Here is a 16,533-nt window from a genome sequence, read left to right as displayed (position 1 = left end):
GGAAAGTGAGCAAATCCCCCATTTTGGGCAGAAGAAACAGCAGCAATGACACTCCAGGTCTCCAAGCTAAGGAAGAGGCTGCAGCCCTGGGCAGGGTGGAGCAGAGCGGCAGATGCAGGGACTTCATCTGCGAGGAGCAAGGAAATGTCCTGGAGCTGTTTGATCTTATTGTATGGAGGGAAGCGGGAGTGGGCGTCCAGCCTTGCTGGAACCAAACAAAGATTATAAATACCTCCTGCCACCAACAGCTCCTCACCGACCTGGCCCGCTGGGGACCCGGTTGCTGGCTGATTCCCAAGGGGAAAAAATGAGCACTTGAATGTAGTGGTGGAGCGCATGGCAGACAGCTCCAACCAGAAAGCTGGGGGGAATTTGTCCCTGCGGGATGAAGTGTGTGGGCGGGACATCTCCCACCACCACACACGGCCGTATGCAGCGGGAATGGCCCTTGTTGGCTTGATTCAGCCTCTACTGCCACTGGTGTCAAAAAGGTTTTAAAAATACATATTTAAACAGTCCCGTGATGTGGTGGCTGGGCATGAAGTAACGCCTGAGCCTGGTGGACAGCCTTGGAGAGGTGTCCCTGTGTCCTTTAGGGCACTGGGCCAGCACGTTTTCCCGCTTCAAGCCTTGGGTTTGAATTCAGTACCGCAAGTGTTACCAAGAGTGCCGTCTGGCATGGGGTTACTTTGGGGTTTCTGGTGCCCAAGCCCTGGCAATGCCTCTCAAGGGCACCTGGGAGTCCTGGGCAGCCCTGACACACAGCGGCTGTTCCCACCAGGAAGGGAGAGCAGCCTTGTTTTAGGGAAGTTGGGAGGCAATAGGAGATAAATTTAGTTTTCCCCGCTGTGGCCTTCGGCTGCCGCAGAAACACGTGATACCCCAGCACCACACTGGGAGGGGGCGGTGAGAAGACTTCCCAAAACTCACATGGGCTCCCATAAGACCCGTGCCTGGCTGGGGAGCAGCACTGCACCAGGACCACTGACAGCCAGTGGCAGGGAGGCCGTGGTGGCTGTGAGGGCGGGGGAGCTTCAGCTTTGCCTCGGCATGAGATGTTGGGGTGCCCATGGGTCTGCAGCCCTGGAACAGGGCTACCCACCACCCCTTTGCCCCACGTCGGGAGGGCCTGACCTCTGTGGGGACCCACCTCCCCGCTGCATCCATCCCCTGTTGGGTCCCGCACGCACTTCTAAGGGTTGGTGAGAAGCCAGAGAGTTGTCAGGTACAAAAACAGTCCTTGGGCTGGGGGGGCTGCAAATCAAACGCATGCTGCACTCGGAAAAGCCCAGCGGAGCTGCTCTAGTAGAAAAGCCGCCACCCGGCATGTGAACCCAGCCACCGCTCCCCTGGGGCACCTTTGTCAGCCTCTCTCCCCCATCAAGCATACTTGAAGCTCCCTGCCTGTCACTGGGATCAAAGGCAGGGCTGGGGTGGGGAGGCAGGGGTGTCAGCTGGGCCACTTGTGAAGCTGACTACGGGAGCCAAGACCTCTAACTTGAACCTGCTTTTTTTTCCCCTCCCAGGCATCCTTACGCACTTCTAACATCTCCGCTCCAGCATCGCAGCTGCATCTCGTTTCATCTCCAGTGAGGGAAAGAGGCAGCACTGGAGCCAGATGCACCGTGGGAAGGCTGGAAAAGTGCCCCCCCCTGCCTCCAGGACCACCGGGTCCCAGCCCCTGTGCTGCTGGCAGCTGGGGAGCACCAGGTGCCGGGGGTGAAACTCAGCCCTGCTTCCCAGCCGTGACCCTCCCAGCACCAGCTGGGATAGGGCCCGTTCCCAAGGTGCCCAGTGCTGTTTCAGCAGGGTCAGGGCTGTGCCTGTCCTCCTGCAGCTCTTGGGCTGGCCCAAGCATCACCAGGGTGCAGGATCTTGTCTGAGCAGATCGTGATGTTGTTGGCCATTTGGGAAGATGCGCTCAAGCAGCATCACCACAGCACTTGGGAAGCTGGGGGGGTGTGTGTGTGTGACTGTGCCAAAGAGAAAAAGCTCAATGTTAAGAGAATGCAGTTAAAAAAAAAAAACCCACAATACACCCCAAAACCAGTTTCTGGGTTCTTAGGAGCTGCTGGACTGACATGTCACCTGCACCGACTGCTGCCTACTGGACTGAGGACTGTCCCAAAGACAGAGGATGGATGCTCCTCAGGAGTGGGAAGGCTGGGGGGATGAGTGCCGCCAGGAGGACCCAGACATTAGGAGCAGGAAGCTTTGCAGAAGTCAGCTTGGTGTCCCCTGCCTTTGCCTTCCATCTGCATGGCTTGGTAGCGACCTCCCAAACCTGAATGCCAGGAGCTCCCCAGGAAAACGCATGGCGAGGCTTCAGGGAGCTCTCGAGCAGCTGAGAGGGACCACGTAGCCTGGGTGACCTGGCCTCAGCTAAAGGCCTCACCCTTTTCTCCAGGCCAGCTCCACCAGCAAGTCGTAGGGGACAAGTGTCCCACTCACCATCTACAGAGGGAGGAGCGCCACCTCCTGACGTTGGGTGTTCTCTTGTCCCCAGGATTCCAGGATGGAAAAGGATTAAAAACTGCTTTTGTGAGGTTTTTTCACCCCTAGCCACTGTTTCACGGGTCAGAAGCCATCGCTTCAAGAATAAACAAACCCAAGTCTGGCACTGGATCCCAAGCTGAACCAGCTACTCCTGCTAGACATGCACCAAGCATGTTCAACAAGGACAGCATTTCTTCAGGACTGCTTCCTTCTATTTAGGTGCTAATTTGACCTTAAATTCCGCCCCCTGCTACCACTGCCACTTCAAAACACATTCACCAGCTCCCCAGCCTCCCGTGGAGCTTCCACCACAAGGTGCGACTTTGTAAAATGAGGTGCTTTTACAAATTTTCACCAAGGCAGTGCGTAGCTTGTCATGGATGCTCATCCCCAACACATCCCAATTTATCCTGATTTAATCCCAGTCCCCTTGGATAAATCTGACCTGTTTGATTGAAGCAGCAGTAGCAGAGAGGGCTGGCTTAGAGCCATGCTCTTGCTAGTCAGTTTGCATGTAAGTGCCTTAAAACAGCCAGCTTGCCACCAAGTGAAAATACCACCTAAGGCTTACTAACAGGCAGGGAAACCTCACTCCTCAGAGCTGCTCATGAAACTGCAGCCTCAAGATGGACAACAGGTTGGAAATTCCACTTTTCTGCATCAGAGGAATACTAAGGCTCTTCTTCACCTACCTGCTGATTTGAGACTTGTGACAGAAGAAAAGAGAAAATAAAATTAGCGGGCAAGACCTCTCTTGTTACATTTGGCTGAAATCAGCCAGCAGGTTCATGTGCTACATGAGGCTGACAGGGAGCCAACCAGCTTGTGCAGCCATTGTGTCTGGTTTCTAGGGGAACAAGGTAAATGTTTTCTCTCCTTTTTGCCACCTCTTAACTCACAAGGTTCTTACACATCACCACAGGAAATATTATCTACATCCACCTTCCCCATTTCAGATTAAAAAGCAAATTGGGTCAGCCTCAGAGCAACACCGCACTTCAGTGTGTAGGTCTGGAGTTACCACCTCGATTGCTGCCATGTCTCCAATTATGGTCAGCAAAGGATACAGCAGCTCAGTTAGCTAAATTTACACAAGCCTTCCATCAGGCTGTGGCCCAACGCACAAGTGATCTCACTATTGCAGGAGAGACAAGCACTCCAGGCCACCCACCGCTGCCTTTCTTGGTAGCTCAGCTCCCCTAACTGCAGCACTTCCATCAGGGACAGTGCTAGTCCTTGCACACAGACAAACCCCGTAGTATCTGCCCCCTCACCACTGGCCTCTGCCGGGAACACCGGCCAAACCGCCTCCCCAGGAGCTGGCAGTTACTTTGAGCCATGCAGTAACACACCAGCAGCCAGCACAAGCAGCTCTCCCTCCTCTTGGAGGGTGGGATGCAGAAGTCTCCCTCCTCCCCTCCCAGGGAGGCCCCTTTCCCATCACAACAGGCAGAACCTTCCAGCAGGTATGGAAAATTGATTCTGGAATACTCAAGGTAGGAATTTGTCACATTACCTGCCACCTTCTGCTGCTCTCAAGAACAGTAACAAGCTGCATTTGTAAATGGTGTGCAGGTTGCATCCCCTCCGTCATACAGGAACTGGAAGGTTTCCATGGTAACCAGCAGCATCAGCCACCTACCTAAAATTTAGTAGTTTCAACTGTCTGAAGTAGTTTTATTTATTTCAAAAGCCGTTTGATTCAAAGGAGCTCTCTAGCCACCCAGCAGAGGATTAAAACGTGGAGTATCTCAGTAATTGCAAACACATTTAGGGCTCCTGCTGCTTTACTATTTCTCACACAAACAGAAAAGTCTTGCTCTGCCCAAAAATCTTTACTCTCCAAGAACAGCAGTTACAGCTTCTTTCCCATGACAGGAACCCTGCTACGAGTTGGACACTCTTTGAATGAGCTCTACTTGCTGCTTTGGTTTGGCTGCTCCCACACATAGGGCCTGCAGTGAGAGTACCAGACTTGAAACAGCTATGTATAAACCAAGAGGCAACGTTAATTTCTTTAAAATATTTATTTTGTCTGAGAGCACACAGGCCACAAGACCATTTCACACATTAAGCTGTCTCCTCTTTTGCAATACGATCTTTCTTGAGAGGTCCCTGAAAAAAAAAAAAAAGAAACTATGTAAACAGCAGCCTGCACCAAAGACCACATCCCATCCCAATTACAACACCTCTTGCAGCAAAGGTGTTAGGGCCAAAAAAAGCCCTCAGTGTGGCAGGCCATTGCAAATCCCAAGCCCCATCCCCACAGCTACAGGTTTCACGGGAAAGCTGAACTTGGCGCAGCCGTGCTGCGCCAAATCAATGACTTTGTATTTAACAGAGAAGAAATGCTGGTGCCATCTCGTGGAGAAGCTGAACCACTCGCCGACCCAGCAAGGGTTTCACATCCCACCCAGGACTCCCGACCTGCCTTCTCCAGCAAGTAACAAATAGGGAATGCCACCCACAGCCCACAGTGAGGCGAGTGCAGTGGTCTGGAGCTGCTCTCAGAAGAAATGCAAGTACAGAGCCACTCCCCGCGGGTGTCACACACTGCCCAGTGCTTCTTCCCATGCCTCATCACTGAACGTGCCCAAACACAGCAACACCCCTCAGGCACCAAGCACTGTTACTGGGGTAGCCACCCCACGCCCAGCCCATGGCTGGAACACAGTGGCAGGATGCACTCTCGACTGAAGCTACACCATTTGTTACAGAGAAATTCTGGCCCTGTGGCAGCCCAAAGGTCAAGCTTCCAACTGCCATTAGCTGAAAGACAATACAGAGGTACACAACACAAAGCTGCCAGCTTCAGAAAGTGTCCTTACCATGAAAGCCTTCTTCTCCTCAGCTGTCTGGAAGCGGCCATGACCAAATTTGGAGGTCGTGTCAATGAACTTCAAGTCAATCTTCTCCAGGGCCCGGCGCTTGGTCTGCACAAGCAGGGACTACAAGAAAGATGCCAGGTGAGTACACAGCAGCACCATGTCAGCCTGCCAGTATGCTGGCTACTTATCACTTCCATGGCTAACGCCTCCCACATCACTCAGACTTCACTCTCCAGCTGCTATTATGTGCAGGAAGCCGATAAGCCAGTCTGCACCTTTGCCCTTCAAGGCTGAAGACTAGGCTAGATGGGCTTTCAGCAGCCTGGTTTTGTGAGAGGCATCCTTGCCTATGGCAGGGACGGTGGGACCAGATGATCTTTAACATCTCTTCCAACCCAAACCATTCTGTGATTTTATGAGGACTGGTCAACTCATACCAGCTGGTGAGCCCCAGTCTGCCTGCCAGTGTCCTTACAGTCCCACAAGAGCTCTCAACCCTGAAGCCTGCCCTTCAATACAAACAGCCCCGGACTGCATTAACTGGGAGAAGCACCTCATGCTGCTCCTGAGGTCATTAATGCGAGGTGGGTTTGTGTGCATGGGGCTTTTCTTTCCAGCTGGCTGCATGAATCCTCACAGCAGCAACCAACACCTGCACCAGAGGCAGTGCTGCACTGTTCCAGTCCATCTGACAGCAGGTTGCACTACTGACCTTGCGCAGGGTTAGGACCCTCTTCTTGGTCCCAACAACACAGCCTTTCAGCATGATGAAGTCATTGGTCACCTCGCCGTAGTGGACAAAGCCTCCCTGAGCAAGGAGAGAACAGTTAAGTGTCTGCATAAAGCAGAAACAGTGATCACATCTGCCTGCAGCTTGATGGCCCATTCGCACGTTCACTGAAATCCCATTTCCAGTATTGCCTTTTGCTGGTCAAACTTCTCGATACAGCCATTTACTTGCTGCCATAAGGCTGTTGCTAAGATCAGCAGAAACAAGAGGCAGCCAGCAGCAAAACAGCAAAAGCTGCTCTCCCTGCTAAGTTATTCCTTATTTACAAGTATCATTTCTAGGCTTGTAACATCCCTCTATAATATTGCCACACAGCAAATGCAATTAGCAAGTTACACAAATCAATACTGGTATGTCTGAGCAACACCACCTCCCACAGCAGCCAAGTTTTTTCAAGAGCTCTTCGTTCAATCATTCTGCAACTTATACCAGGCCCATTTGATCTAGGACTGCACCTCGGAAGCAGACTCTCTCCATAGAGCTGCAACAACTTACCAGAGGGTTAATGCTTTTGTCAGACAAGTCATAATCAGTTGATGCATTGTTTTTGATCAGCTTTCCATCCTTTATTTGGTAACCCTGGCCAATCTTGTAGATCTAAAAACGTCAAGAATTTCTACTTAGCAAAAGGTAGGAGAAAGGGTCTGTCATTAGGTAAAACATGAAGAATTAGGATTACAAATAGCATTGGAGAAAACTATCTGTTGCACTTCAAAAGCACACAGCCATACAAGATTATGGCGATCCAACATAACTAACTATGGTTACTGCTCCCAAGATGACATTCAAACAGAGCAAAACATCCAAAGCAAAACTCCCTCCTCCATTCATCATCATGCAGCAAGTGACCTCAGCCAGCTCTCACTTCTTCCCAGCAGCTCAGGGACACAAACCTTCTTATTGATTTCAGTCCGGTGGTGATACCCCTTCTGACCAGCCCGGGCCACAGAGAAAGCCACACGAGCAGGGTGCCATGCACCGATGCAGGCCACTTTGCGCAGACCCCTGTGAGTCTTGCGGGGCAGTTTTTTTGTGTGCCAACGGCTGGTAACACCTGAAAGAAACCGAAGCAGTGATGACAACCACTGTCAAGCTGAAATGTCACCTAACTGTTTGACTAGAGTTTAAGCCACCTTTCAAGCTGCTCTCCCCAGGCAACAAAAGGGGAAGCCAGACTAAACATCCCAGGAATTAACCACGTTTCCTGATGAAGCACCTTGTCCCTGAACCACCCATGCTCCCTCCCCCAGATGTCCCTGGGTTGTGTTCTCAGAAGGAAGGCAGCATGGAATGACTCCTCATGGATGTCAGGCACTGTGCCCAGTGCTCATTCCATGGTCTCATCATTGAACTGTGAAGAGCCGTATTTACCTCCTCAGCTCTTAACCCACACACTTGTGAAAGCTAGAGGCTAGGATTTCACTAAAAACTGTATCCAATCACAAAAAGAACTTCCATGCATTTACCTTTATATCCCTTGCCCTTGGTGACTCCAATGACATCTATCATCTCATCCTGGCCAAAGACAGTTGACACAGACACCTGCTGTTCCAACTTCTCCCGGGCCCAATCAACTTTCTCAGCAACAGTGCCACCATTCACCTGGATCTCCATCAGGTGAGACTTCTTCTGCCTCAGGGGAAGCAAACGCATCTAGAACACAGAAAGGATGACATTTAGCTCCTGCTCTTCCAACATGGACTTTCTACTAACTAGCCCAGCATCCTTCTAATCCTGGCCTTATGTTTTTCTAGCTAAACATACTCATTTCCAAGGTACACAGCTTCAACATACTGAAGTAAAAGGTCCCACGCTAAGAGGGAAAGGCTGTAATGCAGCTTCAACGACCAGTCACAGTACCTGGAAGTTATATGCCACCCACAGGAACATGGAATTTCCCTGATCAAGTGCAAGATGTCCTTGCACATGGTGGGGGCAGTGGGACTAGATAATCTTTGAAAGGTCCCTTCCAACCCAAACCATTCTATGATTCTTTGATAAAGCCTGCCACACAGAAGGACACTTTGGGTAGGGTTGCAGCTGCAGTTACTTCTACTATATTTAGCATCAAGGGACTGATACGAGTATCAACGTCATCTGCAACACTACCTTTGCTGTCTAGTACGGCAAATTAATTGTAAAACTAGCAATGTCATAACTAGACATCTTACTGCACCTACAGCCAACTCAAAAGATTTAACTGCATCTCCCAAGGAAGTCTGGCAGAATACTGATGGCTAGGGAGAAACCACCACACCGCTCAGCAGCACACCTCCTTTAGCTGAGCAACAGAAGCCATTAAAGGCCTCCAAGTGTTTGCAGTCCCTACAGAACACAGCCTGAAATGATGCTGACCACACAAACTCCACAGTGAAGCACTCAGCATGCTTTTATTAGCTGGAATTAAGGGAGTTCAGGTCTACATAGTCTCAGCAAAAGAATGAATCCAAAAGTTCCTACTAGGGTTCAGTCTCTTGGGACACTTGCTTCAAAAGACTGCCAGTGGCTGCCCTCAAGCACCCTGTGAACACATACTTTGTACAGAATGAAGAGTGCTAGTACTTGTATCATGCTTCCACCAGCATCAGGCTGCAAGGGAGGGCAGAAATCTCCCCTACAGAGATTAACTGTTTTATGGTTGCTCTTAGCCATTTCCAGTGTACATCTGAGTTCCACAGACACTTACCTGAGTGTGAGCCATGACTCTAATAACCTGGCAGTATTTCTTCATGCTATTGAAATCTTTCTCCAACTGCTTTTTGCCCTCCTCATCTTGCCATTTCTTGCAGTATTTGGTGAAGGCCTTCTTCTTGGACTTGTGCCTTCAGGAGCAGAGCAGAGACAAGGTTTGGCTAAGCCCTTCATCAATCCCCCAGGGAAGTGGGGACGAGCGGAAGGAGCTGCCACCTCAGCTGGTTTTGGCTCATTGCCAGCTTCTAAAAACTCTTTTCCACTGGCAAGCGGAGCCTGGAGCTCATCAGACAGTGGCAAAGTTGCCAGAGCTGAGCGGAGCTGCCATGAATTCCAAAGCACATTAACATTCACAGTACAGAAGACAAAAGACTGTAGGGAGATGTCAAACAATAACAGAAAAAAAAAATCTTTAAAGCAACTGTTGCATGACTGCTATCTGCTTCAGAATACCATAATTTCCCCCCTTGTAAGTCCAAGCTATGCCTGACAGTAAGGTCACTACTTTAACACCCTTGAGATCATTATTGCTCTACTCTTGACGTCTCTTCAGCCTGCTAAGTTCATAAACAAGCTGTAAACTCTAGACACACTGGAGCCACACTCCGGCAAATGTGCATACTTTGAATCACAACAGTGCCTGGAACACTAATCAGAAGTAACACTTGTCTTCCCCTTTCCTGAGAAAACAGGGCTACAGTCAGGACTCGACACTCAACAACAAGCGCCAGAGGCGATTTCCTTATGTCCGCCCGTCGAAGTATCATCACATGTAGCCTGTTAAGGAGATTTCAAGCGAAAACCAGCACTGTCACTCCCACTCTCAAGATGGGCACTAACACACTACCACCCTCCCAGAGCCATTCCTACAGCCTGTCCCATTATTAGGCCAGTTCATCCAGGCCAAATAGTAATTGCTTAAAAGCCCCTTCAAAAAGCTATACTAGCATAATCTTCAACCCAGCAGAAAAAAATAAAACCATGGCATGATCTTAAGGCAAAAAGCAAAAGCCCTACTCTCTTACCAGTTCTTGTAGAAGCGACGCTTACACTCATCGCTGATGTGCTCAGCAAAGACGGTCTTGAAGCTACGGAGACCACGAGGAGTCTGCACATATCCCACGATGCCCACAATGACCATAGGAGGAGTCTCTATTATAGTGACTGCCTCTACCACCTCCTTCTTGTTCACCTCTGGGTGAAGACAGGAAAACAGCAAAACTAACACCAGCATCAGCTATTAAAACATTTTTTTCACACAAATCCCTCACACAGGAAGTTAAATAACCCAGGTTCTTTTCACAAAGGCAAAGATGATGCATGCTTAAGTGACCAAGTCTAAGTTATACTTCAATGCCTTGCAAAAATTTTGAGGCTGGCTCAGTAGGAAGCACAGCAATGCCTGGTAAGCATTACGGATGGTAGCAAGTAACACTCATTCAGGAAAGGTGAATCAGCAAAAAAAACCACAGGCAATTTGTTGTATCTGTCCATTGAATCTAGGTTATCCTAAGCAGCCTGTTACAGTACAGCCAAAGGAAACCATCAGATAATTGTGCTCAGTCCTCAAACAGGACCATTAACAAAACAGATACTGCCAAACATGAAGTCTTGCTGCTGGGACATCATCCACATTGAAGTGGGAGGGGTATGGGTGTTTTATACCTCAGCTCAAGGGCCTTGAACAAGGTGAAGTCACACTAGGACTCAAATTCAAAGCTACTAACAGACAGGTCATCTTTCACCATTCATAAAAAAAAAGAAAACCACCTCCTCCATTAAGAGGAACATTAATACATACTGGATCCAGGTCTGTCAACTTCACGGACAATGTGGGTCATGCCAGCTTTGTACCCCAAGAAGGCAGTGAGATGGACAGGCTTGCTGGGGTCATCTTTAGGAAAGCTCTTCACCTTGCCCCTGTGCCTGCTACTGCGCTTACGCGGCAGGAAGCCCAAAGACCCATGTCTTGGAGCTGAGAACTTGCGGTGAGACTAGAGAGAGAAAATAAACATTTAGTGCTTGCTATAGAGATTCACTTATACCCACTCAAGGGCCAAGGCCAACTCTCCTCTTGCAATGAAACATGAATATTATGTATATATCAGACGTTTTGCATTCTAGAAATTCTTCTCAGTATCAGCTGTTTGGCTTCTGAATACCAGTATGGTGTTTTAAGAATGTGATCCCCTTGTCTCAACTGTGTCCCCTCTAGAATTCCTCAACATCTCCTCCCTTTCAAGCTTATTTTAAGGTATCACCAAGTACCACACTTGTCAGGGAACCACACAAGCGGTAGTTTGGCCACAGCATGCCACCAGAATTTCAATGCACCTCAAAAGCCTAGAAAATTGAGAAGCAATGTTTCAACACATCAGTAACGCTATGAAAATAAACATTATAAAAACAATTCCAGTCTGAAAAGCTGCAGTAAAACAGTATTTCAGCATCCACCTTTAGGTCAGACATTTTGGGCAGAGCTGCAGTTATTTTTTCTAAGCTGGTCCGGCAGCCTCCCTCTGCAAGTCGAGAGCCAAAAGGCTGGGTTCCACCCGGAGAACTCTCAGCCCAAAGAACTACCCATCCCACCTCACATCCAAATTAAAGAAAAACATTTTACAGCTAAAAATGGAGCTAACAACCAATAGCTAAGAACTATGTCCTACTTAAAAAAAAAAACCAACACAAACACAACAAAAACCACAAAAACACTTAACACGCTGCCTTAAGCGGACAGTTTGCCAGGTCCAGAAAAGGCTTTTTGTTAGCGTTACAAAATGTTGTGGCAGGGGCCTGGAGAACTCCATTTTGACGCCTGCTGAAGGCTCCCAGCACAATACCTTCGCGTACGAGTGAGACACGGAATTGGATGTGGATGAAAGATGAAAAGAGGTAAACTGCATTATTTGCCTGACCACCCCGCGTGCTCGCCCCGGCCCCCCTGCCCCTGCAGCAGCCGATGCAGCCTCACCGAGGGCGCCCCCGGACCCCAACGCACCGCGCGCAGCCCGCCGGGTCAGGCGGGCACGGCTGCCGGAGCCTCTCCACACCAGAGCCCCCCTACCTAAACCAAGGGCCCATGACCACCACCGCGAGCAAAGAGCCCCCTTGGCAGCCCCCCGCGTGCCCCAGAGTCCCCGGGCACCAGGAGGGCCCGGCCGGCGCCCCCAAGGCTAAGCCTCACCCGCCCACGGCGCCTGCCGCGGCCGAGTCCCGCAACAAACCCTGCGCCGCCTCCGGCAGGGACCGGGGGCGGCGGCAGCGGGGCCGGGCAGCCGCCGATGGCGGGATGGCGCCGATTCCCGAGGGATGGCGCGGCCAGGCCCGGACGGCGCCACCGCCAGCAGCACCCACCATCTTGTCCCCACGCCGGGCCGGAAGGGCCGACAACAGCTGCGCGCGGGTTTTTTATAGACTTCCGGCCCCACCCCCGGTGACGCGCCGCGCGGCGGTCTCGCGAGAAGCCGGGGGGCGGGGCGCGCGCGGCGCGGCGGGTGGGGGCGGGGCCAGGGGAGCGCGCGGGGCGCGGCCGCGGGGAAGGAGGCGGCGGGCGGAGCGCCCGGCGGGGCGGTGGGGCAGGGTCGCCGCCGAGGCGTGCGGGCCGTGGCAAGCAGCGCTACGCTGCGGCCTAAAAAAGCAAAAGGAAAGGGGAGAGCGTACTGAAAGGCGTGCAGCTCCTCACATAAACGTTCAGCTGCGGTGCGTTACCACTTTATGCAAAACCATGACGTCTCCGTGCCATCGTTCAGCTGTATGTAACCTCAGGGAGTGTGTCCCCCTGCGGTCATCCCCCTGGAGTAGGCTCGATGTTTCATTTCCACAAAATAACGTGCTTGTTCCAAGCTGGGAGTGAGTACTGGCCTCGTACCAGCCCGGACAGAGCATCCCCGCTAGCACTGAATAGGTTGTATTGAATGGCTCCGGGGCCGTAGGGAGCCACGATGCCCCCTGAGCCAAAGGGTCTTGACAAACCCGCATCACGGTTTGCAAAAGGTGTTAGGTAATGTGAAGAATCACAGTAACGAGAGAAAAATATTAAAAGTTAATAACATAAAATACATTTTGCTGCTAACATTGGCACCCATTACTTTTGCATGTATCTCAAAATAGAAAAAGACATCAAATAACATCTCTTCTTTCACACAGGGACGTGTTCTCGAGCCAATCATGTGTTCTCCAGGGGCTGTGTCCTGCTGGGTACACCCACGGTGCCTGGCACAGTGCAGCTCCAGACTCAATCAGGGCCTCTGTGTGCTACTGTTGAATTAATAATAAACAATAAAACCAACGTAGATGCCAAAGTTAGGCTGTGAAAGAGGAACTGAAAATAAGACTTCCTGTGGAACCTGTCTGGAGCTGTCGTTACTCCTGCTATTCTCTCTCACGTGCCGCTTGCTGCTGTCCTGGCACAGAGGTGAGCGCCATGGGACCCGCCATGTCTCTGGGAGATGCTGCCTGGCTTGGCCCATGTCAGAAACTTGCCAGCACAGGAGCTGGCACTGTGCAGGGTAGGGACAAAGCAGAGCTGAGGCGAAACCCAAACAGGGAGGGAGCTGGGGGATGGGAAATAAATTAGTCACCCTCCATCCGTTGATGCTGGGAAATCAGATAGGATCCAGCTGATGAAGCTCCCTCAGACTTCCCTGGATTGGGAACTGCGTGAGTACCCTCGTGGGATAACTAACGTGACACATAAATTCCAGCTGAAATGAACCCTGAAGCGGCTCTGGTCCTCAGCCAGAATCTCCACAGCTCCTGGCCAAGGAAGGGGAAGGAGGACCACCCTAATGGATCTGGAGTGGACCCACGTCTGAGGGGCAGGAGAGGGTAACAGGGCCACCTGCCTGTTTGGGCTGGGCTGGTGAAAGACCAGGTGAGAAGGTTTCAAGGAAGTGATGCTGTGAGACATGGTCCCTCCAAGGACCGCACCACGGGTTAGCAGAGGGACAGCTGCCCTCCGGGCCTCATGAGCTGCGAACCCCCTTTTTCATGTCACTGGAGACACAGGACATCCACCCAGCAGCTGGGAGAGGCAAGGGCTTCATCCATCCTGCGCTCCAGCAGCTGAATGCCAGTCCCTTTTGGGGGAACAACTTGCCACTTGCTCAAAATGTCAGGGTGTCACATTGCCTCTGGGTCAGCCTGAGAGCCTCAGCTGCAATAACACAGGCTGAACCCAGGCTTTAGAGAACCGACATAGCATCAGACATCCAGGTGCCTGGTAAAAGTAAGAGCCAAGCCAGCTCAGCTGGTGGCCACGTCCTGCTACCTACAGCCTTTCTTGGAGTGAGGATGCAGGATGCAAGCCAAGCAAAGAAGCCGATGAAGCCACTAGATGGTTGAGATGGTGTCAGATATATCCAGAAGGTTATCTGTGGAAAATAACCAAACTGCTGAATGGTAAGATCCACCTCCACCCATCCAGAGGCTAAATAAACTGGGAATAAGTGGGTAAATTTGTGTTATTAGAAGGAACATGGGCCTTAATCCCACACTGCCAGTGGTACGAAAGGAGATGCAAACTCAAGGCTGTGAAGATGATGGTACCCTGAGCTGGGTGGGCCGGAGCTTCCCACACATGGAGCACCCAGAGTTTGACCTTAGGATCTCCTGGGGCTTACAGAGAAGAATGTGTTTGACAAACACAAAACCATGGGGAGATTGCTGCCCCCGGGGATGGCTGCTGCCCTGCCTCCTCCTTCCCTGCCAGGGACTGCAGCACTGCACAGAGGCCATCTGAATTCCCGCTATGGGGATGCTGACCTGTAACATGCGATATAAGTGCTGCACATTATGGTTATATCAAGTTACTGCAAACAGTAATTAAATAGTCCAAGCAAACACCTATCTACAGAGCCAAATCCTGCTACCAGCTGCACAGGTGTAACGCACCTAAGCCATTCAGCACAGGAGGCTGGTTACCCAGCTAGTGTGAAATAATTAAGGAGGGCATATCCAAGCATTAAACACAATTAATCAACTCCCAGAGATCTACCTCCCCGCCTCAACTCTGGTCCCTGCCAGTTCAGTAAAACGCAAGGTTGGAGGCTTTGCTGGAGGGACTCTGCAGGCAAACCTGTGTGAAAAAGCCCATACAGACCAAGAAGAGGTGCTTCATTTGGAGGACATTTCATTGCCTGCCCTAACCTGGCAGACAGTGGGAAAGGAACCAGTACAAACCAGAGGGCTGTGGGTACAGCCATGCTGGTGCTGCAGCTCATCTTCCCAAAGCAGAGCTGCCCCGTCCCTGGAAACATTCAAGGTCAGGTTGAACAGGGCTCTGAGCAACCTGGTCTAGTTGAAGAACGTCCCTGCTCATTGCAGGGGGCTTGGACTGGATGACCTTGAAATGTCCCTTCCATCCCAAACTATTCTGTGATTCAATGGCTGGATGTGATGGGGGAATGTCCCCCACACCTCCAACCTGTCCCTCAGAAGATGCCTCACAAAGGACAAGGAATGGCTGCTTACTTTTTAGTGTGCTGTTCCTAACAGGCAAACAAGGGTAGGCTTCAAGTGTTTCTTTTATCTCCCCCCTACATTTGCCTCTAGCTCCTGCACTGAGCTCTTGAGTTGTGCAGCCCATTTGGAAACTCTGCCAAGAAAACGTATTCAGAATGAAATGGTACTAGAGAGCGTCAAGCACGTTCCCCATCCCACTGCTCTGCTCTCTGCTGCCTTGCTGCTAACCTGACTCTCTGCATAGGTGTGACCCAGAGGCGAGCGGGACGTAAGCCACACAGCTGGTCATTCTGCTTTGTCAGCCTCCATGCTGATGGTCAGGTGGAGCAATATTGCTCCACCTGGATCCGGAGCTGAAGCAGCTGTGTTTGCTCCCTACCTGGCTTGTTTGGCCAGATCCAAACCCTCTTCATGCAGAACACTGGAGAATTTCAGACACCTATTTAGCAAAACCAAATTTCTGCCCTCTTATCTCCCCTCTTCCATGCATCTCCCCCAGTTCATGGGGATGTACCTTTCAACGTGGGGACTTTTGTATTTCTGGGCCGTTTGGAGATGTCCTGGCGCTGTAAGACCTTACAGAGTGCTCACAGTGTTCCCACCTCACTCTTCAGCCAGCTGCTTCCAGGTTTGAGCTGAGTATCGCCATAATCTTGCTAGAGCTGTCCCGTGGTATGCCTGGTGGAAACACAGTGCAGAACATCTCTGTCCAGCTGAAGCATTTGAGCTTCAGTTGTGTTCAGGCTGAGGCAGAGTCAAAACGGTTTGGCTTCCTCTGCCAAGCTTAGGGAACCACGTTACAACCCAGGGGCTTGCTTTTAATTTCAGTCCTATGAATATAGATTGTCAGGGACTCTGCAGAAGCCAGTGGGCCGCTGGTATGCAGTTACTCTGCACAAAAGGTGCTGGTAAAGGAGTTTGAGCCACTGCTGAGGCTGGATGGCTTCTCCCCAGGCATCCCTTCGCCACAGCGGGACTGTGGATGCAGGGGAAGGCTGGGTGACTGGCGAGGGAGGCTGCAGCCCCAGGGATGCGAGGTGTGGACCCCACAGTCCCTGCATCCCAGAGTCAGGGGTCGTCCCCATAATCTGGACTCCCCTGTTTGCAAAGGGCCTTTTCCTGGCTGCCCCCTCCCAGGGACACGGCATCTCTAGAGCCAGGGATGTTAGAGATGAAAGCCTGGGGCTTCGCTGCAGCGCGATTTTGAGGCTCACCAGGCACCTCTGCCTGGGAGCAGGCGCCCGGCAGGGGCGAAGGCCGCAGGGA

At 51.3% G+C, this 16,533-nt stretch overlaps 1 protein-coding gene and 2 non-coding genes across 3 annotated transcripts; all 3 read right to left on the bottom strand.

Moving 5' to 3' along the window:
• Positions 1-4,504: 4,504 nt before the first annotated feature.
• RPL3 (ribosomal protein L3) lies at positions 4,505-12,249 on the bottom strand. Its single transcript, XM_056339488.1, has 10 exons — positions 12,160-12,249; positions 10,607-10,799; positions 9,831-9,999; positions 8,801-8,936; positions 7,581-7,767; positions 7,008-7,168; positions 6,610-6,711; positions 6,037-6,132; positions 5,325-5,444; positions 4,505-4,611 (listed from the first exon to the last, which is right to left on the bottom strand). Exons 1-10 carry the CDS (start codon positions 12,160-12,162, stop codon positions 4,567-4,569), a joined length of 1,212 nt encoding a protein of 403 aa, XP_056195463.1. The 5' UTR covers positions 12,163-12,249; the 3' UTR covers positions 4,505-4,566.
• On the bottom strand, positions 4,997-5,089 carry LOC130150894 (small nucleolar RNA U83B). Its single transcript, XR_008822419.1, has one exon. It is a non-coding gene; the product is annotated as a small nucleolar RNA U83B (small nucleolar RNA).
• On the bottom strand, positions 7,377-7,469 carry LOC130150893 (small nucleolar RNA U83B). The gene has a single exon (XR_008822418.1). It is a non-coding gene; the product is annotated as a small nucleolar RNA U83B (small nucleolar RNA).
• Positions 12,250-16,533: the final 4,284 nt, after the last annotated feature.

Source organism: Falco biarmicus, chromosome 5 (assembly GCF_023638135.1).
Source record: "Falco biarmicus isolate bFalBia1 chromosome 5, bFalBia1.pri, whole genome shotgun sequence".
Classification (NCBI taxonomy): domain Eukaryota; kingdom Metazoa; phylum Chordata; class Aves; order Falconiformes; family Falconidae; genus Falco; species Falco biarmicus.
Note: the sequence above shows the minus strand (reverse complement) of the source record. Positions and strands in the feature narration are given on the sequence as shown.

Bases quoted from the DNA above. Each gene is read 5' to 3' on its own strand.
- RPL3 (XM_056339488.1), bottom strand. The intron at 7,768-8,800 runs GTAAGTGTCTGT...TCTGTGTTCTAG, and splicing joins GAGTCATGGCTCACACTCAG to ATGCGTTTGCTTCCCCTGAG. The intron at 5,445-6,036 runs GTCAGTAGTGCA...TCTTTCTTGTAG, and splicing joins GGGTCCTAACCCTGCGCAAG to TCCCTGCTTGTGCAGACCAA.